At 37.1% G+C, this 23,681-nt stretch overlaps 1 protein-coding gene across 1 annotated transcript; it reads left to right on the top strand.

Annotated features, from left to right (window-relative positions):
- Nucleotides 1-10,039: 10,039 nt before the first annotated feature.
- LOC145061790 (NAD-dependent malic enzyme 59 kDa isoform, mitochondrial-like) lies at nt 10,040-16,079 on the top strand. The gene is made up of 19 exons (XM_079009357.1): nt 10,040-10,524; nt 11,454-11,550; nt 11,692-11,810; nt 11,935-12,102; nt 12,217-12,345; nt 12,413-12,473; nt 12,561-12,664; nt 12,804-12,887; nt 13,089-13,195; nt 13,470-13,563; nt 13,667-13,780; nt 14,170-14,235; nt 14,381-14,453; nt 14,530-14,616; nt 14,694-14,748; nt 14,826-14,897; nt 14,990-15,052; nt 15,152-15,266; nt 15,784-16,079. The coding sequence occupies exons 1-19, from the start codon at nt 10,369-10,371 to the stop codon at nt 15,853-15,855; spliced, it is 1,836 nt and encodes a 611-aa protein (XP_078865483.1). The 5' UTR covers nt 10,040-10,368; the 3' UTR covers nt 15,856-16,079.
- The last annotated feature ends 7,602 nt before the right edge of the window (nt 16,080-23,681 follow it).

Raw genomic sequence — 23,681 nt, 5'->3', positions numbered from 1 at the left:
TAGGGTTTTAACTATTTAAATTTCAAAACAACAAAACCTTTGGGTTCAAATTTAAACTATAAAACCTAAGGGGAAAATATGAAACTTTTCATAACAACAAGGATCAAATAACAAATAATCTAAATTAACAATTAATCACATAATTATCCATATTTGATTTATTTAATGATTTCTTGCAAAACAATTTATCAATTTAGTCAAAATAATTAATTAATTACCACATAAGGAAACCATTATCTTATTAATTGATAAATATCTTCAATTAGATCAAGAATATAGTCAAATATATCATAAAATCGGACTAATATTGATCTAATATGATAAGGTAACTATCCATAAGAAAAAACAGCAAGAAATCGCGAAGATATCCCCATCTGACGAGTTGACTCGTCGAGTCAAGCTTGGACTCGTCGAGTCTGCATGGACTCGGCGAGTTCAGCTATGGACTCGGCGAGTCCAGCCTCCAAAAACCAAAAAATCGAATTTTTCAAAAAAATCAAGCATCAATACAATAGAAACCAGTCTAGGCTCTGATACCACTGATGGGTTTTGGTCATAAGACATCCTATGTGCTCATACAAACCCTAATGCTTGGATCTAGGTTTCTCTATTGTACATGCTTTGAATCCAAGACTATTGTAGCACCCGGTTCCTGGTACGTAAATCTTATTTGAGTATTTCCCTTCTTTTAGCCTTGGACTCGGCGAGTCATAGGTCCGACTTGCCGAGTGGATGCGGGACCCGGGACACGTTTAAGTTGGCGACTCGGCGAGTCCATATCCTGGACTCGGCGAGTCACAGCTGTTGGATGAAACCCTAAGTTTCAGGGGTTTGCATCCTATTTAAACGACTTATCCACCCCAACCTCGCCCCCATTCACCCTCAGAGCCCTGTATCTCTCTCTAGCCTTGTTTCCTTGTGAGTTTGAAGTGTTTTGTGGTGCTCTTGAAGTTTCTTTGAAGGAAAAGAAGAGGGAATCAAGAAGAGGAGAAGGAGGTCAAGCATCTCTGTGTCATTCCAACGTTTCCCCTAAGGTATAGCTCGTTTCCCCTCTGTTTTTAAGCTTATTGTCCCTTATAGCTTCATTAAAGTCCTTTTTGAGCCATTTCCAAGATTGTGCATGCTTGAGGGTTTGTAATAAGTCGATTGGCCTCTAGATCTAGGCAAGATTGAGCTCCAGGAGCTCAGATCTGTTAACTTTATGGCCCCATGTTGCTTGTCCACCCTAGATCTACCCTTTTGAGGCATTTTGAGCCCTAAAATCCATATTGGTGAATATCTACACGTAAAGTTGGAAACTTTACGTGTGATTCGTGTCCTAGAAGTCCAGATCTGTGAATGGCATGGACTGGAATCGAGCAAATCCGTGTATTTAGTGGGTGCATGGCAACGACTCGGTGAGTCGTTCATGTGACTCGGCGAGTCTGTTCGCGAGTCTCCGAGTTTGTCCCCTTTTCGTAGTGTCAAGTGAGCAGTGAGTCACGGGGTGTGACTCAGTGAATCGGAAGCTGAACTCATCTTTGGAGGTACTCGGCGAGTCAATTCCCTGACTCGGCAAGTTCAAGGCAATCTCCTTAGATCAAGAACAGACTCGGCGAGTTGTTCATACAACTCGGCGAGTCGCAGCATAAGTATTCTTCGGATGAAGATGGACTCGACGAGTTGTTCATATAACTCGGCGAGTCTTAGCATAAGTGTTCATCGGATAAAGATGAACTCGACAAGTTTTTCATACAACTCGACGAGTAGGATGAAGGACTCGAATATCAGTTTAGAAGGAGAACTCGTCGAGTCGTCGCCTAACTCGACGAGTAGAAACGGGATCCAGGACAATCGTTTGGGTAGGGACTCGGCGAGTTGGAAAGCCAACTCGGCGAGTCGGGTCAACTGAAAGTTGACTCTGTCTGTGACTTAGTGCATGATCGGGGGTAAAATGGTCATTTTACCCAAAGGACAGTTAGCAGTTTTTGATTGGGTATGTTGTGGGAATTGCAACCGAAGGATTTCCAGAGCAGTAGCAGCAGCAGTAGACAGTCAGTTCCCGATCGGATCAGCAGCTACTTCGAGGTGAGTTACCTTCCAGTAGCGGTGGGTCTACGGCCACAATGTCGGCCCACCAGTAGGAGTTGTATGTTAGATGATTGTCTTTGTGATATCATCTAGGTTTGCTACTACCTGATATGTTATATGATGGCATAATATGTATATGTGACAGTTGTAGAGTTCGGTTGTTATGACCGAAGGGTAGGTCAGACACCCCAGATATGTCTGACAGTACGTGATGATATGTTTTCATGCTGGCTTGTTATGTTATATGCGATAAAGGTAGTAAGAGGGGACTAGTCCCCGAGGATCGGTTGTTAGGACCGATGGGTAGTCAGCACCCCAGAATGGCTTGACACGGGTAGTCAGCACCCCAGAATGGCTTGACACGGGTAGGACGGCACCCCAGAATGGCCGTACCGGGTAGTCAGGCACCCCAGAATGGCCTGACAGTATGTATGTTATGTGTTTGTATGGTATGTGGTACGATGGGGGAACTCACTAAGCTCTGTGCTTACGGTTTTCAGTTTTGGTTTCAGGTACCTCCTCGGCTAGGGGAAAGGAGCCGGCGCGGTAGCAGCATGTCACACACACACTCTCTGGTTTCCGCATTTACGAGCTTCACTGGGATTTGTACTCTGATATTTTGATTGGTTGTATGATTTGGCTTTTAGACATGGTTCACGTTGTGTTATGGTTTGATCAAACAATGTTTTTAGTTATTAATATTTTCTAAAGTAATGTTTTAAAACAAAATTTTTGGTCGTGAAAATTGGGTCGTTACAACTATAAACCCTAATTCTAGCATATGGAAATCGATATTAACATATAATTAGGTTTAAGATATTACCTTGATTGTTATGTAGCAATAACAATCCCAATTCCTCCTTGAATTGACTTTGGAAGGCTTAGAGTCACAAGTGTCACTCCTCTAATGGCTTACAAACACCAAGAGCAAATGGAGAAGGTATAAAGAGAGAGGAGAGGTATAAGAATTCGTCTCTAGGACCTCTTGGGAAGGCATAGACGAATTCATGAGCCTCGGGGTCTTTATATAGGTGTAGAGATTAGGGTTTTAGTCCTTATCCTTATCTAGTTACTTGCCCACCAAGTAACCATAAGATAAGCCTTGAAAACCCTTATCCTAGTCGAATTCTAAGGCCTTATCACCTTAAATTTGTCCAACCTATTAATAAGATAATCCTTACCTTATTTTGTAACTATCACATAATTACAATTCAGCCCCTCTAGTTTAAGTAATTACATTTGATCTCAAAATTAATTCTTAATTAATTATTGACCAATATTAATTAAACAAATATGATTTCTCCTTTAATATATTATTCTTATAACATATTAATAAATCATAATAACCTCTCTCTCTCTATTTATTTCTCCAATCAAGTTGCTTTGGTGAAGACAACCCAAAAGGACCATGCACCATCGGGTCAAGTACATACCAAAATAATTATGGACTTAGACACTAATCCAACATTAAGCTCCATGGAATCAAGCTACATCAAAAGGTATGTCTTCTAACTTGCTTTGTTACATATGAATCAATGTTTTGTATGCTAGTTAGGATAATACCTTGGAACATTCACATTTGCATGTATAATGGAGAAAACATAGATCCAATGTGTATAGGGTTGCATGTACATTTAGGATTGTTAGAATGCCCATAACCCATCACTAAGTACTTGCAGGATGTTAAGGATGGGAAAGTAAAACCCACCCAAGCATGTATTTACATTATATTGTCTAATAACTCACCACATACTAATTCTTGGTTCCTTGATACAGGTTGTGGCATTCACATTTGTTCTGATTTGCAGGGACTAAAAAGAAGTGAGGATGTGGAGCACGAGAAGATAAACTTAATCATGGGGAATAGGAAAGCTTCATCTGTCACCAAGATTGGAGTTTGTTCTTTATTGCTTTGTAGTGGGTTGAAATTAGATTTGAATAAATGTTGTTACTCGTCCGAAATGACGAGAAATAATATTTCTTTTCATGGTTAGTACAAACAAGGTTTTAGTTTTTCATTTGATAAGGAAAGTGGTGCAGTTAATGCTTTTCATAATGATGTATTTTATTTTGAAGCATTGCCTTGTAATGGTGTATATGAAATTGTGATGGTTGCATACAACATAGGAAATAACGTATTGCATATTGATTCTTCCACTAGTTTGGATAAAACATCCTTGTGACATTGTCGTCTTGGTCATGTCAACAAGAAGTGCATAGGCCAACTCCAAAAGGTTGGAGTATTTGAGTCATTTGACTTAAAGTCAGATAGTAGTTACGAATATTGTTTGCTTGGAAAGATGACTAAGTCACCATTCATTGGCTCTTGTGGGAGGGATGAAGGTTTCTTGGACCTCATACACAGATGTGTGTGGACCCTTCAGAACCGCCACAAGGGATGCTAACCGCTTCTATGTGACTTTTACTGATGATTACAGTAGATATGGTTATGTTTGCTTAATCAAATATAAGTTAGATACCTTTGAAAGATTCTAAGAGTTTAAGCAAGAAGTGGAGAATCAGTTGGACAGGAAGATAAAGATGCTCCGATCCGATCGAGGCGGAGAGTATCTTAGTATCGAGTTCCAAGACTAACTTAAGGAATGTGGAATTGTTTCACAATTGACACCTCCTAGGACACCACATCTTAATGGTGTGGCTGAGAGGCACAATCGAACCTTGTTGGACATGGTTTGTTCCATGATGAGTCGATCTTCGCTACCTATCTCATTTTTGGGGTATGCCTTAGAGACTGCCGCCCATATCCTTAATCAAGTCCATACCAAGAAGGTTGCCAATACACCTTACGCGATGTAGACAAGGAAGGTTCCCTCGTTAGCACACATCAAGGTTTGGGTTGCGAGGCTTTCGTGGTATGCAAGAATCATGACAAGCTCGAACCTCATAGTGAGCGGTGTATTTTCATCAGCTACCTACATAAATCGTTTGGTTATATCTTCTACAGACCGAGTGACAATGTTGTCTTCGTTGCGAGGAGGGGAGTCTTTCGTGAGAGAGAATTCATAAGCCAAGGAAACAGTGGGAGGAAAATTGACCTTCAAGAGCTTTAAGAATCAAGCGGTGAAGGAACCTCAAACACTAGCGATCAACCTGAGGAGGAAACTCCTGTTGAGCCGATTGAGGAATATGTACTTATGAGGCGTTCCACAAGAGTTAGGAATAAACCTGAGTTTTATGGTTTCCATATTACTACATAAGGTGATACATTTATCAGTGATAACACACTGGTAAATTTGGATGAACCTAACAGCTATAAGGAAGTCATGGCAGGCCCTGAGCCTGCAAAATGGAAAGAAGCTATAGACAACGAGATTCAGTCCATGTATGACAATCAAGTTTGGAACTTAGTTGAAAATGGAAAGAAGCTATGCTCCCCCTCCAAGGGATTTTGATATATAATACAGGACTTGAAATGCGTACACGAACGTACGTGAAGCTATTGTCTCACAAAATTTAGTATAAAACAGATTTACGTACGAAAATGTTCATTAGTTCTTGTATGTGAAAGTAAACTTCTTGAAATAGTGTTTCTAGTATGTAAAAGTTCGTAATGTCCTCGTAAAACTATACCTATTATAGTTTTCTAAAAGTGTGTCTCGTTTGTATAGTAATCCCTAGTAAAAATGCTCACTTTTTATTGAAAGTTATATTTTTTATAGTGCCAAGATGAACACATATACATATATAACCACATTTTTCATTTCCAAAAATATGATGTTATCGTGATATATTTTGCATACGAAAGTTTCCCTATAATAGTTATAAATCACATATGATTCCGTTTATAAAAAGTGTATAATGAAACTTCATATAACACACGATAATAATAGTGTGTTTTACTTGTATTTCCCCCTTAAAAGCATATAAAAGTATTTATAAAACATTTAAAAGTGTGGATTATAAGGGTATGAACTCACTTGAAAGATCGGAAAAAGGCGTGATGAAAACCGAGCAGAACTTCGACTCGAGAAAGCGGATTTTCTCGGGAATCTCGGGAACACAAACGACATTCGGGGCTTGAGCAAGGTAACCGGGACTTCGGGATATCACTTGCACGGAAAACGAGGCAAAACGCAAGAAAGTTGAGAGAGAAATGAGCCCTTTCTTCGGAACCCTCGCATCCCTTTATAGGGGGTGGGAACCGCCTCCATACGCTGGGCGTATGCGTACGTCACGCATGAGCACATCCTCGACTGCTTCGGACTCCAGATGGGACTAGACATAGGCTCGCATAGGGCGCGACGTGGACGATCCGAGGCCTAGGCCTCGAGTACGCTGGGCGTAACTCGGCTCGATCTGATGACTCCTCCTTCGGATAATACCAAGGTTTATTATTAAAATTTATATTTTAATTATTTAATAAACTTCAAAAATTCATATCTTCTTCATACGAACTTTGTTTTCGACGTTCTTTATATCCACGCGTAAGTGAGACTACGCTCTACAACTTTCGTTTAGATTCCGTTGGCAAAATTTGAAATTATTTTTATTATTCATTTTTAAAAGGTCGCGTTAAGAAAATTTCGCTAGAAATTCATAACTTCTTTATCTGACGTCTGTTTTCGCCAGACTTTTTACCGTTGTATTACCATTGCCGAGACATTCGATTCTTGTTTAGGTCATTCCGGCCAAAAGTCGCTCGATCTCCGATTCGAGTTTTTAGCTGTCTGTCGCTAAGCCGAACTTGGAAAATCATAACTTCAATATACGAAGTCGGATTTGGGCGTTCTTTTTACGTACGATTACGGTTTAATGACATCAAACATAGTAGGTAATTAATTAGAAACTTTTTGGACATTTTATTATCGAAGTTAATTTCATTATATCAAAAGTGGTTACAATACTTGACTTTTTAGGTCATTACATAGAGTTGAAATATCGGGTGGTCACAGATTACCTGAGAGTGACAGGGTATAGTGACGCCATCTTTCAGACCGACATAGATAATTTCCGCTCTCAGTCGGGCTGGGTATTTACCCCGAATGGAGGAGCAGTTACTTGGAAAAGTTCCAAGCAGGAGAATGTAGGCGATTTAACGTGCGAATCAGAGTACATAGCAGCAAGCGAAGCGGCGAAGGAGGCGATATGGCTGGAGAACTTCACTGTAGACCTTAGAGTTGTACCATCTATAAAGGAGCCTATGGAGATTTTCTATGACAGCGACAATACGGTTGCCTTAGCCAAGGAACCAATGGATCATGGTAGATCCAGGCCCATTGACAGAAAATATCACTTTATAAGATACAAGATAAAAGAAGGACTCCTCGTAGCAAAGAGGGTATCCTCAGAAGAGAACCCAACAGATCCTCTCACAAAGGGACTGAATAGGGTTAAGCATTTGCAGCATGTGAGGCGCATCGGGCTGAAAGACGATATTAGTTTTAATGATTAGATAGCTATTTCTGAAACTTGTAATAGATAAAATGTAATTGACATTTGATGATTAAATAAAAGTTATTGTTTATTTATGAGTAAAGTTACTATCTTGTGTCAATTATTTACTATTATTTCTATTTTGCATGTTTTGACTTCCAGAATAATAAGATTATTCAAACAATCTACAGTCGATCAGACTTTGGGAGTAGGTATTGAATCAAGACTGTCATGAATTTGGATTGTAGATTGTCTGAAATGGTTAGACATTGCCATGACATTCTTGAGTGCTCACAAGTTCCGAGTATTGGATTAAACCCACGCTCACTTGTATCACTTCATGGAATTCATCTCGAGTGATCATGAGACGATAATATCATACATGTCTTCAAACCAAGAGATACGAGTTGTTGACTATAAGTTGGCTGTGCATTGATAGTACAAAAACACATCAGTAACTTGATGTTATAAAACGTACTGTTGTGTATGCTTTGGCGAATAGTTAGTACAAGCATATGAGTCGAAGTTTATCTGTTCCTTTTATTCCTTGGAGGATTAAAAGCGATATCTTGGGCCCCTCGATGATTTTGTTTTGACGTATGTGTCGGGCCCGGTCAGAACTCAATTGATGTGTTCGATTAAGTTCTATGTCAAAGAAATCGGAAATCGGGAAACAAACAGCTGGACAATAAGTATGACGTTGTTCCATGTATTTGTCTGGCTGATATCTTGAGAACAGAGGATTATATGATCACTGTCTAAAATGGCGCGTCTTAGTTCAACAAGGTTTTAAGAGCCACGATTGTTGGTCGGTTCCTGAAGTCATACTTGCAACTATAGTTATTAGACTTATCCAGGTGGGAGACTGTTGGATAAGGTGTCTAAGTCCATAACTATATTTGGTATGTACTTGACCCGATTTAGCATGGTCCATTTGGGTTGCACTTCACCCGAACAATTTGGACTTTTGAGAATAGGATATTTATGATTCATTAATACATTATGATTCATTAATATATTATGATTCATTAATACATTATGATTTAGCATGGTCCATTTGGGTTCCACTTCACCCCAATTCGTCGAGTGCATCTAACAACTCGTCGAGTTCTTTCAGAGTCCAAAAAACCGGGACAAACCCTAGCCAACTCGTCAAGTTCACTCATATCCAGTAGACGGGGAAACCCGATCCAACTCGTCGAGTTTTCTCCCTATTTGCACATTCGGATGATACGTCGATTACATGGACTCTAGGGCTTAGATCTGAAATCTAAAGGTGTCTAGAAGGATAAAGTTTCCAAATTTACCCCTAGAACCACTCTGAATGCTCTAAAAGCCTTAACAAAGGTTAGAAAGCTCAAAAGCTTAGCCATAGGGTTCAAGACTCAAGGGGTTTGGAATCCCTCCTTTCCAAAATAGGTTCTAGTCCTCAAAATGTTCCAAAGATGGAGACTTTATGGACATGCATGTCTAATGCATGTCTTGAAGTCAAAATGGCCAAAGAGGGAAAAATATACCCTAAATTCCATGTATGGCATCCATGCTTGACCAAAAGCTAGATCTAGCCCACTATGGGACCATTTTGCCCTGAAGATTCATAAAGTTGCAAACGTTATGAACCCCATGCATGCAATCGACAAGAATAATAAGAAATGAAGAGTAAACTCAAGATCTAGCCATCTTCTAAGATAAAAATCGAATCTTGAATGCTTACAATAGTCCACAAGATGGTTAAGCTCAAGATTGAGGGCTTTGTTTGCTGGATCTTCTTCTTCTTCTCACTCTATTCTTCTTCTTATTCTTTTTCTTCTCACTCTCTTCTTCTTCTTAAGATCCAAAAGTCACTCTAGCTCACAATATGAGAGAAAATGGAGATTAGGGTTTAACATAGACGTTCTTAGGGTTTGGAGGCTGATGGAAGGTCAGCCTCAAGGTTTTAAGGAGATTATATAGGGTGCAAACCCGTTTTCCTTTACAACGCCTGCTCGTCGAGTTGGCCTTCCAACTAGTTGAGTAGGTCATGAATTCCGCGTCCCACAATTGATCTTTACTTGACAAGTTGAAGCTCCCAACTCTTCGAGTTCTAGTCTAAAACCCTAACATTCAAAAAGTGATTTGATATCTGAAACAAGCGTTACAAAATATAGGTACAAAAAGAAAGTTTTAGAGAGTGTTACGAAGTAGTTGATGGTGTAATTTTGAATATATTGATTGATATCATCAAACTAACTAAACTCTTTGCCATACCTTCATATGTTACCCAAGAAACTATGAAACCATTTATCAACTTATTTTTTAGAATGCATGCCATTAAATTTTTTATTTTTAGTTAGAAGATTGATGCTATAATTTAAGACGTCTTATTTAAGGTTGAGATCTTATAAAACTTAAAAGTTCAATATACCCTACAACATTTAATTCTCAAAAAGATATAAAAAATAAAGATAACATTTTAATTTTATTAAATATGCAAGGATAGCCGATACGCGGCGAACCCTAAACATTCCTCCACAATCTAAACAAAAAACGTGTGAACCTCCTTTTAAAGACTATTTCCATCCTATAAAATCCCCAGAAAGCCCTCGATAGCGACAAACGGACAAAGGGTATCATATCGGGCAGTCCATCAACCATTCACTCACCTGCCCGGAATTCGATTCTTTCCCATTCGTCCCCCATTCCCTGCCCGCAAATCTCGGGCAGTCTTCTCTCGAACAGGCTTCCTTCAACTGCAACACGACAGTGGGATATCGACCTATACGTACAGACTATCATGTATCTATATGTTATATTTATATAGATTTTTGTATCTATATATATGAACAGCTCGCCAATCATACATTCCCTGTGAAAATTGACATCACTAGACGAATTTTTTGGAGCTTCTGTTTGGTGTAGGGAGACATGTGGAGGAAGACGGTGGCTCGATCGGCAGCGGTGGTGGAAAACCTCCGAAAGTCACGGAGTTTTTCTATCGCGGCGTCGACGTCTTCGATTCCTGGTCCTTGCATTGTTCATAAGCGTGGAGCTGATATTCTTCACGATCCTTGGTTTAACAAGGTTTGTTGATTTTGATATACGTAATTGTGTCGCATTTTTAATTTCTCTTCTACCAATTTCGCTAAAATTGATGCATGGTGTACAACTTATTTCTGGTAAAGGTAGCACTAGTTTTATATTACAAACAGTTTGTAGTTTTGCAGATCTTCAAAATTTCGTAGTATTTGTGCTGTAATTGTGATGAATATGTGTTATTGAATTGGTATTTAGATTTGAGCTTTTGTGTTTTGAATGTTCTTGCTCCGAGGAAAGGGTGGCGTTAAATTGTGATAGATTTGATTTTTAAAACAACCACACACACGAAAGAAAATAAACATGCTGTGAACAAAATAAGGGGAAAACGCTGGTTTACAACACTTCAGTAAAAATTTTGTATTGAGTTTGGTGGCTGTCATAAATTACTCTCTTACACCATTCTGCATGAAACTTTGTTTGTAAACAAACAATATTCTTGCAGATTTGCAGAAAATAGAGAGAAAAGCACAGTAAAAAAGAACACACAAGTTGTTAAAAAATATGGAATTGTGCCCATCTTTTTAAAAAGGAATATATACCCCTTTTGTTCAAAATATAGAGATAAGTGCAACTTTTCCTCACTTCCAAACAGAGGGCTACATTGTTCATTGATTGTGATATCAAAAACTAACCCTGAAAAGGTTCTTGTTCTTATTCTTTCACATCTCTGTTTCAGAAAGCAGGTTGGAGGGTTGATTAAATTAAACAATATTTCATTAATAGACAAATAGAAGCTCTTTATGACTATAAACTAAATGCTAATATTTTAAAAAGAATTATTAGTCATATATTGAGTTTTGATTCTTGATTTTGCTTTACCTTCTTCCTAAGAATAAATGGTGATACCTAATATAATTGTTTTTTCATTGTGTCTAAGTCTAACTAATCATTGCTTGTGGAATATCCAAGAACAGGATACTGGATTTCCTTTAACAGAAAGAGATCGACTTGGGCTTCGTGGTCTCCTCCCACCTCGTGTCATATCTTTTGAACAACAATATGATCGTTTCAGTAAGTTGTATATTTCTTCCAATTCTGTTTTTGTTTTTAAGTCTTTACATTATTAGTAATTACATATACTCAATTTATTGTATTTGCTTTACAAGAATAGCATTAAGTTTGTAACACTAATGTCTATATGCCTATTGTTAGTGGAGTCATATCGATCATTGGAAAAGAATACAGAAGGTCAACCAGATAGTGTTGTATCCTTGGCAAAATGGAGAATCTTGAATAGACTACATGACAGGAATGAGACATTATACTACAAGGTATATATATATATATATATATATATATATATATATATATATATATATATATCATACATTATTATATGAAAATGATCAAACAGATGATAATAATGTAAAAAATGTTTGAACTTGTCATCACTAGGTACTGATTGATAACATCAAAGATTTTGCTCCAGTGATATACACTCCCACAGTAGGTTTGGTATGCCAAAACTATTCTGGATTGTTTAGGCGTCCACGTGGCATGTACTTTAGTGCCAAAGATAGAGGAGAGATGATGTCAATGATTTATAACTGGCCAGCTCAAGAGGTTATATGTGTTCCATGATTCCATTTTAACATAACTGCTCAAATATAAGTCATTTTTCATTATAGGTACTTTTTATGTTGACTAAATTTAAAGCAAATTAAATTATACATACAGGTGGACATGGTAGTGCTGACAGATGGCAGTCGTATACTTGGCTTAGGTGATCTTGGAGTTCAGGGAATTGGTATTCCAATTGGGAAACTTGATATGTATGTTGCTGCTGCTGGTATTAATCCACAAAGGGTATGTCAAAACTTGAATTTATTTTTCTTTACACACACAACTTTATGATCTATCCTTTTGATTGTAGGTCCTCCCTATTATGCTTGATGTTGGAACCAACAATCAAAAGTTGCTAGAAGATCCTCTTTGTAAGTAGATACATTACGCATACAACATAACCGTTACTTTGCACCGGTATTTACAAAATTGCCCCTTCATTTAAATTTGATTGACAGATTTAGGGCTACGAGAACAAAGGTTGGAAGGAGAAGAATATATTTCAATAGTGGATGAGTTAATGGAAGCTCTTCATGCACGTTGGCCAAAAGCTGTTATCCAGGTTCATTAATTTTTTTTCATAAGTCTGGCTTCTTTTATCTGTTGTAATGTTGTTTTGTCTTGTTTTATTTTAAAAAGGCAATTCAGTCACAAAAGAGTAACCTTATTGATTTGATTTTTGGAATGGTGATGTGAATCAGTTTGAAGATTTTCAATTCAAGTGGGCTTTTGAAACTCTTCAAAGATACCGAAAGAAGTTCTGCATGTTCAATGATGACATACAGGTTAGAGCATTTTTTTTAGAGTTAAATGCAAGAAACAGAAATGTACTTTCATTGATTGTTTATTATACGTTCATTTCCTTCTTCTACAACAATGTTATATCAAACACTGAAAGATTTGATTTTGGGCTAGTATTCGTCTGAAAAGTGTGTGCCAGATTTATTAATTTACCCTAAATATATATATTTTTTAATTAATGTTAGGGAACTGCTGGTGTTGCATTAGCTGGATTACTTGGAACTGTTAGAGCACAAAGTCGACCGTTGTCAGATTTTGTTGACCAAAAGATTGTGGTTGTTGGAGCTGGAAGGTATTTATTATAATCTTAAATGCTAGAAAATAGCAATATACTTTTGTTTATTGTAGATAGCATTCATTCTAGTTTCATTTCATGTTTTCATAGCTCTCTACTTTAATTTCTTCTCATTACAGCATCATCCTACCTTGAAAAATCTCCCCAAATACAAAGCAAATTTCAGTGTGTAGGATGCAGAAATAAATGAAAGTAGAATGGTGTATTTGTTGGGTTTAGCAGTTTATTATATAGAATAGAAGCTCTTAGTCTGTATGTTGTTTTAATTCAGTGCAGGGCTTGGTGTTCTTAAAATGGCATATGAAGCTGTGGGAAGAATGTCAGGAACAACACCAAACCCTCAGTTTTTCTTAATTGATAAAGATGTATGTACTGTAGTGTTTTATATTATATTTTAATTTATATCCATGAAGGAATGGAATCTGGAATCTGACAAGTTTTGATGTTTTTATTTTGGTTTGGTTGCAGGGTTTGATCACAAAAGAGAGAAGTGGTGTTGACCCAGCAGCTTCACCATTTGCAAAATCCATTGGAGAGGTTCAAAGTATTGGACTCCAGGAGGGATCTGATCTCCTTCAAGTGGTACATTACATCTCTTTTTCCAAAATACTAACTGCTAAATGCTACTTTCATTTCTTTTTTCTTATCAATGCCCATCTCCTTGAATTGAACTGATACGTCTCTTTTTCAGTTACATACCTTCTTTTGTTCCTTTATTTTAACATTCTACTTTCATTTTTTTTTGTCTTGTTACTCATGTCCTTGAAGTGGTAGGTTTTTAAAATAAGAGCAAGCTAAATTCAAGAAATAAGAATGCACTTCATTTATTTGTTTACATTAACATCCTACTTTCATTTCTTTTAGTTACAACATTCTACTTGCTAAACTTTTTCTTATTAAGACATCTCTATAAACTTGTGCTTGTGCTTGTGCTGTTCCTTTCATACAGATTTTGATGTTTTACATTACAGGTCAAAAAGGTCAAACCTCATGTCCTTGTTGGTTTATCTGGAGTTGGAGGTATTTTCAATGAGCAGGTGTGTACTTACTCTTTTCACTGTATTTTAATCCTAACCCGACTTAACTTTAATGTATCTCTTACTTCTGTAACTGTAAGTCTAATCTTTTCAAATCTTACAGAAAGCTCCTCGTAATTGATATTTTTTTCCTTCATATGATCAGGTGCTAAAAGCCATGCGAGATTCTGACTCCCCAAGACCTGCTATTTTCGCCATGTCAAATCCCACAAATAATGGTTTGTTTGTGTTTATGAAATGCAATTTTCTTTTCATGGATTATTAATTATATATATGATATGATTTATGAAACAGCTGAATGCACTGCTGCTGATGCATTTAAATACGCTGGTGACAACATAGTTTTTGGAAGTGGGAGTCCTTTTCAGAATGTTGTTCTTGGTATGTTGCATTTCTTCACCTAAATTTCATTTTCCTTTCTTTTTTAATAATCACTGTCTGACACTTATTGTTAACAGGAAACGGGAAATCTGGCCATGTAAATCAAGCAAATAACATGTACCTCTTCCCCGGGTATGTATGTGCTTATTTTGTTTCTATATGGCAAATTGGTCATTTTGCATCTACTTAACAACGTTTGCTTATTTTAGGATTGGTTTGGGAGCTCTGGTTTCTGGTGCTCATCTTATAACAGATGGAATGATGCATGCAGCATCTACATGGTATGACTATGAAATTAAACAAAACAAAATCATCTTCAGACCTTTCACAACAAAATAATTTCTTTTTTCTTTGTGTGTGTGTGTGTGTCCAGTCTTGCCTCGTATATTACAGATGAAGAAATCCAGCAGGGAATACTGTATCCATCTATCAATAGGTACTGCTGTTTATTATAATTACTAAGAAAATTTTCATTAAACAATTTCGAGTTTTTAAATATATGTGGCTGGCAATGGCAATCATTATTGAATTGTAGTATTCGGAAGATAACTGCTGAAGTAGGAGCTGCTGTGCTTCGGGCAGCGGTCAGTGAAGATCTAGCGGAAGGGCGAGGTGAAGTGGGACCCAAAGAGCTCGCACACATGTCAAAAGTATTGTCAAATCTCCATACTTTCATGTTTCTTTTTTTGGCTTAATGGACTAACCACTTAATCTGGACAGACAGAATGACCCACCCAAAAAAACCCCGACTTACCAACTCCCTTACATGACCTATCTGTCCTCATTTTTTCCTCCTACACGTTGAAATTGATGCTAGGGCAAAATGGTCATTTAATCTCATTCAATTTGTTATGGCTTATTTAGTCTTAAAAAGAAACCGACTTTATGTAGTATACAACATGTTATCCAAACATACATCATTACCCATTCAGTCACGGACTTAATAGGGAAAAAACGACCCCTAAGGCGTCATTTGATTGGACATGACAATACACTTGTTTGGCTAGGACTAGTAGGACTGAGACTGATTTTGTCCCACATAAAAAGGTGTAACAAGGTAAGTGGGTCACTCTCGACCTCTCGTTTATGCAAAAAGACATAGATGCCATTCTCATTGTCATCATCCGTTTAATTATTCATAAAAATTGTAATGTTACGTGTATGCAGGAAGAATCTGTGGAATATGTAAAGCGTAACATGTGGTATCCGGTTTACAGTCCACTTGTTCATGAGAAATAATATGGGTGTGCAGATGGTGACTCATAAACTTTATTATTTAGTTAACATTCATTGCATTAAAAGAGGGTTATGATTAGAGGCTATAAATACAAGGCCCGTGCCTGTTTTTGATTTTGATTAAGTAACCGATACAAATTTTGATTCTTGATGAGCCTTTTGTGGCCATCCATGTAGAATGACACCTTATTGTTTTCATTATCAACTTTGTTTATGTTTCTCTCTTAGTGAAAGGGTTCACTATATAATTATATTAGGGGTATGTTTAGTAAAACTAGCTCGTAGCCCAGGAAAGCTAAAACTTGTCTTTTATAGCAAAGGTAGTAAGTTTTTACAATTTGCAAAATGATATAAAACATAAAAACTAAAAGTTTAAAGCTCTTAAAAGCAACAAGATCGTACTCCGGGAACCAACTTTTTTTTATTTAAACTAAAAGCTTCAAGCTCATACTCTCGAACGATAACTTTTTTTTTTTAATCTGATTTTTTTCCTCGTAAAAGCTAAAAGCCAAGGGGATATTTGTTTCACCTCTAAATAGTTCCACTTAGAAGCTCTGAATGGCTAGATTTTAAAGCATTTGGTTCATTATATTTATGCTTCTGAATGACTCAGATTTAAAACCACCGGTAAATGAAAACTTGACCCCTTTAATTTGTCCCTTTGCTCTAATCCAGCTTTCTCCTTAGTTACCATTGCTCAACCAAAAATTGACTCCTCTCCTCCCGTTTATATGCTCCCTCGCCAACCCTCCCATCGATGGTTTCCAATTGAAGGTTACTTCCGTCAAGGTTCCTCCTTACCTATTAGTTCTATATAAAATTCCTATCGGTGTCTTCTTATGCAATTCCAATCAATGTTTGTATGGGCTTTTGAAATTATGTATAAATTTGTTTGTGTGTGTTATCTTGATGTTTGTAATTTGTTGTTTATCTAAAATTATATATAAATTTTGTCTTTGTGTGGTAATCTGTAATTTCCAATTTTCCATCAATGTATTTCTCATAGTATTGGTGACCACTAAATGTTGATTAATATAAGTTGAAGTCCTTTGTGAAATTGAGTTTGCAACAAAGTTTTTTCGTTGTGAATTTGGTTTTTGATTTGGTGACTTAATTTTAGACATATATAAACTTTGATTTCTGCTTTATGGATTTTTTTTTTCTTTTTTTTGTTTTTTTTTTGTAAAAAGGTTAAAATGATAATTTTTTTCGTTCAACAACATTACCAAACATCATGTCGTTGAATATTCATGCATCTTAATCTTTCAACACTAAATTGTTCAGATTCTACTAAACCTATAAAAGTTATATATATATATATATATATATATATATATATATATATATATATATATATATATATATATATATATATATAGACTATCTAAATCAATGTGGTTCAATATAAATGATTTATCTTTTACAACATTAATTTGAGGGGTTTTTTTTTCTTCCACGTTGCTTCGTATAGAAATCTAACCTTTTATCTTTACCCTATATAATATAACTAATTTGTTTATCTTATTTTTCATTTTTGATCATAAAGTGACTTTTAAAGTTTATTACTAATATTTATTAGTGGTATTTTTATTATAAAAAATGTTTTTATCTCAAAGTTTTAAATGATTATATTATTTAGTTTCAATTTTTAGGAGTATTGAAACCTAAAAGTTATTATAAAAAATAGTTAAACACTCAAAGTTTTAAATGATTATATTAATGTGTTGTGATACATGTATACTTCTTTCAATCATCACCATACACGTATATAGCTTTTTTTTTTTATTACAATGAACATCTAAACATTGTTCAAAACAATTAAGTTGAACATTGTAGTTGGATAAAAAATGTGTAGTGGGATAAAAAATGTGTCAGGCTCTTTACTTATACTTGTTTGTTAAACATAACACAAAAATGCACATGATAAAGCTACTTTGATCCCACATCGTCATGATATACAAAACTTAATAAACTATTTCATTATTTAAATAAAGGTCTCCCTAAAAAGTTTAATTAGTAACATAAGTCGTTAATCATTTTCTATCGACAAAATTGCAAAATTGGTCCTTATGGTTTGCAAAAAAATGTGGATACGGTCCAAAAAGTTTTCAACTTGCATGAAAGGTCCAAACTCAAGAATTTTCTTTGGTTTTGGGCGGCAAAATTCCTCTTCTTTCCCTTCCCTTGTCCAATAGCCAAGACAGGAGCAGCGGGCGGATTGGGAGTAGGTGCAACAGACTCGTCTTTGAAGTTGCTCTCAGCAACCCTCAAGAGACCTTGGAGCTTGCTTAGGGTGACCTCTTCTTTGTTCATGTGGTAGGTCATCCTAAATTGATTGTACATCGGAGGCAAAGAGTGAAGCACCATGTCGATCGCCAAATCCTCAACGAAGTCAACATTTAACTTGCGAAGGCGGTCGACATACCTTTGCATCTTTTGCAAGTGCACGGTAAGAGATTCTCCATGACCCATCTTCGCGGAAATCATGTTAGTGAAAATCTCGTACCTCTCTTGTCTCGCGTTTTGGTGGTACCTCTCCAATAGGTCTTGGTGCATCTCGTACGGGTACATGTCCTCGTAGGACTTTTGGAATTCGGAGTTCATGGTGGCGATCATGATGCAATGTACCTTCGTTGCATCTCGCTCATGAGTTTCAAAGGCGGTGATTTCGGCTGGAGTAGCGATTTCGGTGTTGATTTTCTCGAGCTTCTCATCAAGGACATACTCTTTGTCCTCATAGCGAGCAATGGTGCGAATGTATCTTATCCATTCGCTAAAGTTCGTTCCATCGAAGGTGACCTTTTGGCAAAGGCTCATCAATGTGAAAGAACTAGCAGCAGCGTTGTTTGCGTTCGACATCTACAATTAGAAAAGGACAAAGATAGATTAGAATAAGAATCCCTAATTATCACCCAATAAGAAAATTAGGGCTAGGATCCAACAATAACATTTACATACTAGAAAAGGGATGCCGTAATCTAACATGCAAATAAATTGAAGGTAAGTGAATGACAATTCACTAATTCTCCATCACGAAACTTAAACTATTAGTCCTAAGTGTTTTTGAGAATTCCTAGGTTCGGATGAGATTCATTGAAACTATTCAATGGCATGTTTAAATCTCGATATGCCCCTCTTGTTTGTGACTGGGATGCCGAGGATCACAAAGCGGGTGTGAATTACCATGCAAATTCACATGGCGCCTTCATTGTAACAATCACCTATTCGATGTGCTGGTAAACCACACACGCTCCATCGAACTATGATAAACAACGAATCACCCTTTGCCACCTTCGCTTAGAACCAATTAGTGTGCCGGTAAACCACACACGCTCCACTAACATCTTAGCAAGGTGCAAAGTGTAATTTCATGGGATTGCATCAATTCACTTTTCCTAAAGTAACTAGGATTGGGAAATTTTAAAATATGTGTAGTTACTTTGTATTTCTTATTATACTTTTAATGAGAGGATGAGGTTGCCCTATCCTACCCGTTCGGCTAACGACCCTCCACCAATCAAGCAAGCGGTGGGTGTGAGTGTACACCCATTAAGCGCCATTTTATAGGCCGCAACCTTATACCCACCTTATAGATCGGCTTCGTGAATGAGGCCTACTAACGGTAAGACTAGCATTTAGTTATACATATATATATTATTCTAGTAATATCATATTAGTATAGGGTTGTATTTTAAAACTTTTAAAATCTAGGGCTTGAAATTTAAGTTGTCTAAATTAAAGCTTTTAATCACAAAAGTAAATTTCAAAACATGAGGGTAGGTTTTAAACATTTAAAACATGGAGGATCAAATAACAAATAATTCCAATTAACAATTAATATCCTAATTATCTATATTTGATTTATTCAAGATTTCTTTTTAAGATAATTACCAAAATAATCAAAATAATTAATTAATTATCATATAAGGAAATTAAATATTTAATTAGTTGATAATTACCTTTAACTAGATCAAGATAATAGTTATATTTATCAGAAAAACGAATTAATATTGATCTAATTAGTTTATGGTAAGTTAAGATAAGATAAACACAAAGAAATCCCGAATCTGGCCATTCCTGACGCCTGGACTCGCCGAGTGCACAAATGGACTCGCCGAGTCAGGCCTACTCGCCGAGTCCATGACTCAGAAACCAAAAATTCGAATTTTGCAGGTTTGTTTCAGTTAATCAAGCAACAATTTACAGAAAACCAAGCTAGTCTCTGATACCACTGATGGGTTTTAGCCATAAGAACTGTCCTATGTGCGCATGCAAAACCCTAATGCTCGGATCTAGGCTTTCTAATAAACATGCTTTGAATCCAAGACTTCTAATTACTAATTAGGTTAAATAACAACATTGAAATAGATCTAGAATCATACCTTTGAGTTCCTTGTTGATCTTGAGGTCTTGGAGCTTCTAGAGTCACAAGTGTCACTCCTCTAATGGCTTACAAACACCAATAGCAATAAGAATGATTTAGGAGAGAGGAGAGGGGAGGAATTCGACCAGAGTTCTCTTGCTTTTTCAGAAGTGTCGAATTCCCTATGCCATGGGGTCTATTTATACTTGTAGACTCCTTAAGGATTACAGATAAGTCCCTATCAGATAATCTTCTCTTAAGGCTATCCAAATCCATTCCTAGATAACTCTAATGGACGATTTTAGCTATCCTAATCCTCTTAGAATTCGTCCATAGTATATCCAAATGGATTTACAGTTTAAAGCTTAACTATCAAACAATTGACAGTTTATACCCCTTTATTTAATTAATCTCTTTAAGTCACCAAATTAATTCTAATTAATTCTATGACTTATATTAATCAAATAACAAATATATTATTCATTATATTATTCCCATAATATATTAATAATATTTATTCTCTCTTAATAAATCATCCTATCAAGTTGCTATGGTGAAGGCAACCCAAAAGGACCATGCACAACCGGATATAGTTACAGCCTTAGACACTATTCCAACAGTCTCCCACTTGGATAAGTCTAGTAACTATACAAGTACAATTTGGTTTGCAATCGTAGCTCTCAAAGACGCTGTCAAACTCTGATCTAATCAATCTTGTCCTTTAGATAAGGGATCGTACAGTCCTCTGTTTAGATATCATGCTGACAATCCTATGGAATGGTTAGTCAAGCATTTAGGTTTCTCGATCTCTGATTTATTTGACATAGAACTTAATCGAACACATCAATTCAGTTCTGACCGGGCCCGGCACATAAGTCAAATCAAATCATCGAGCGGCCGAGATATCGCTTTTACCTTCTTAGATAAAAGTTACAGATAAACTTCGACTTATATGCATTTACTTATTCATTCACCAACTATACACAACAATACGTTTTATAACACCAAGTTACTGATGCGTTTTCGTATTATCAATGTACAATCAATTAACAAATAATAAACCATATATCTAGGTTTTAAGACTATATGATATTATCGTCTTGCGATCACCTTTTATATCTTATTCCATAAGGTGATTCCAGCAAGCGCGGGTTTATTCCAATGCTCAAAACTAGTTCATAAGCACTCATGAACGTTGCAGCAATCCTTTGCTATGTCTAACATCATTTAGACATTCTACACACCAATTCATGACAATCTTCTTTCATATCTACTTCCAACATATGAACGATTGTGGACCATTTGAATAATTCGATTATTCCTAATAACCTCAATTATTCTGGAAGTCAAAACATGCAAAGTGAAACAATAGCTAAACAATTAACATATGATAGTAACATTACTCATAAATAAAACTCCTTTATTTAATCATCAAATGTCAATTACATTTATCTATTACACGTTTCTAATACTATCTAATCTATGCTAATATCAACCTTCAGCCCAATACTCCTAGCATGCTGCAAGTGCTTAACCCTACTCAGTCCCTTCGTAAGCGGATCTGCTGGGTTATCTTCTGATGATATCCTCTTAACTACGAGTTGTCCTTCTTCTACACGATGTCTAATGAAGTGATACTTTCTGTCGATATGTCTTGATCTACCATGATCCCTCGGTTCCTTGGTTAAGGCAACCGCACCTTCGTTATCACAGAAAATCTCCATTGGCTCCTTTATGGCAGGTACGACTCCAAGATCACTGATGAAGTTCTTTAGCCATATTGCCTCCTTCGACGCTTCGCTCGCTGCAATGTACTCTGATTCGCACGTTGAATCAGCTACGGTTTCCTGCTTGGAACTTTTCCATGTCACTGCTCCTCCATTTAGGGTAAAGACCCAGCCCGACTGCGAACGGTAGTTGTCCCTGTCGGTTTGTAAACTGGCGTCACTATACCCTCGCACCTTCAAGTCATCACTTCCTCCGAGGACTAAGAACCATTCCTTCGTCCTCCGAAGGTACTTAAGGATATTCTTCACCGCTATCCAATGGGCTTTGCCAGGATTCCCTTGATATCTGCTAACCATGCTCAAAGCGAAGGCTACATCAGGGCGAGTACAAGTCATAGCGTACATGATTGAGCCAACTGCGGAAGCATATGGTACTTGGCTCATTTATGCTATCTCAGCTTCGGTACTCGGACTTTGAGTCTTACTCAATTTGGCATTACTTTGTATCGGTAGTTCTCCCTTCTTTGAGTTTTCCATACTAAAACGTTTTAGTACCTTCTCTAAGTAAGTATTCTGACTAAGTCCAATTAGTCTCTTACTTCTTTCTCTTATTATCCTTATTCCCAAAATGTAAGAGGCCTCTCCGAGGTCCTTCATAGCGAAACACTTCCCGAGCCAGGACTTTACCTCCTGCAGAGTCGGGATGTCGTTTCCTATGAGTAATATGTCATCGACATATAGAACGAGGAAGCTTACTATACTCCCACTGGCTTTGACATATACACAAGATTCGTCTTCGCTTCGTACAAATCCAAACTCTTTGACTTTCTCATCGAAACAAAGATTCCATCTGCGAGATGCTTGCTTAAGTCCATAAATGGACTTCTCAAGCTTACACACTCTTTCCGGATGCTTCGGATCCACAAACCCCTCTGGCTGAGCCATGTAAACATCCTCAGCCAACTTTCCGTTAAGGAAAGCGGTCTTGACATCCATTTGCCAAATCTCATAATCATGAAATGCGGCAATTGCTAACATCACTCTAATAGATTTAATCTTCGCAACTGGTGAGAAGGTCTCATCATAGTCAACTCCGGGAGTTTGAGTAAAGCCCTTCGCGACCAATCGCGCTTTATATGTGTGTACGTTCCCATCCACGTCTTTCTTCTTCTTGAAGATCCATTTGCACCCAACGGTCTTACGTCCGGGCACGTAATCAACCAAATTCCAAACTTGGTTATCATACATGGATTGGATCTCGCTATCCATTGCCTCTTTCCACTTTACAGACTCCGGGCCTGCCATGGCTTCCTTGTAGCTATTAGGTTCATCAAGATTTACTAGTGTACCATCACTAATATACGTGTCCCCTTCGGTAGTAATATGAAAGCCATAGAACTGGGGATGAACTCTAACTCTATCGGAACGTCTAAGAGGTAAGGATTCGTCAATTGGTTCAACCGGAGTTTCCTCCTCGGGTTGAGTGCCAGCGGTAGAGGTTCCTTCATCCATCGACTCTTGAATCTCTTCAAGTTCGATTTGCCTCCCACTGTCTCCTTGGCTTATGAGTTCTCGCTCTCGGAAAACTCCTCTCCTCGGAACGAAGACAACATTGTCCTTCGGTCTATAGAAGAGATATCCAAAGGATGTCTGCGGGTAGCCGATGAAAATACATCGCTCACTTCGAGGTTCAAGCTTGTCGTGAGTATCTCGTCTTACGAAAGCCTCGCAACCCCAAA

The sequence above is a fragment of the Lactuca serriola genome, chromosome 7, assembly GCF_051521515.1.
Source record: "Lactuca serriola cultivar US96UC23 chromosome 7, Lser_US96UC23_V15, whole genome shotgun sequence".
NCBI classification, from domain to species: Eukaryota; Viridiplantae; Streptophyta; class Magnoliopsida; order Asterales; family Asteraceae; genus Lactuca; species Lactuca serriola.
This window is presented reverse-complemented; position numbering and strand designations above follow the sequence as displayed.

Excerpts from the sequence above, each read along its gene's own strand:
- LOC145061790 (XM_079009357.1), top strand. The coding sequence starts at position 10,369 with ATGTGGAGGAAGACGGTGGCTCGATCGGCAGCGGTGGTGGAAAACCTC. Across the intron at positions 10,525-11,453 it reads ACGATCCTTGGTTTAACAAG|GATACTGGATTTCCTTTAAC; the intron begins GTTTGTTGATTT and ends ATCCAAGAACAG. Across the intron at positions 12,474-12,560 it reads GTTGCTAGAAGATCCTCTTT|ATTTAGGGCTACGAGAACAA; the intron begins GTAAGTAGATAC and ends TTTGATTGACAG.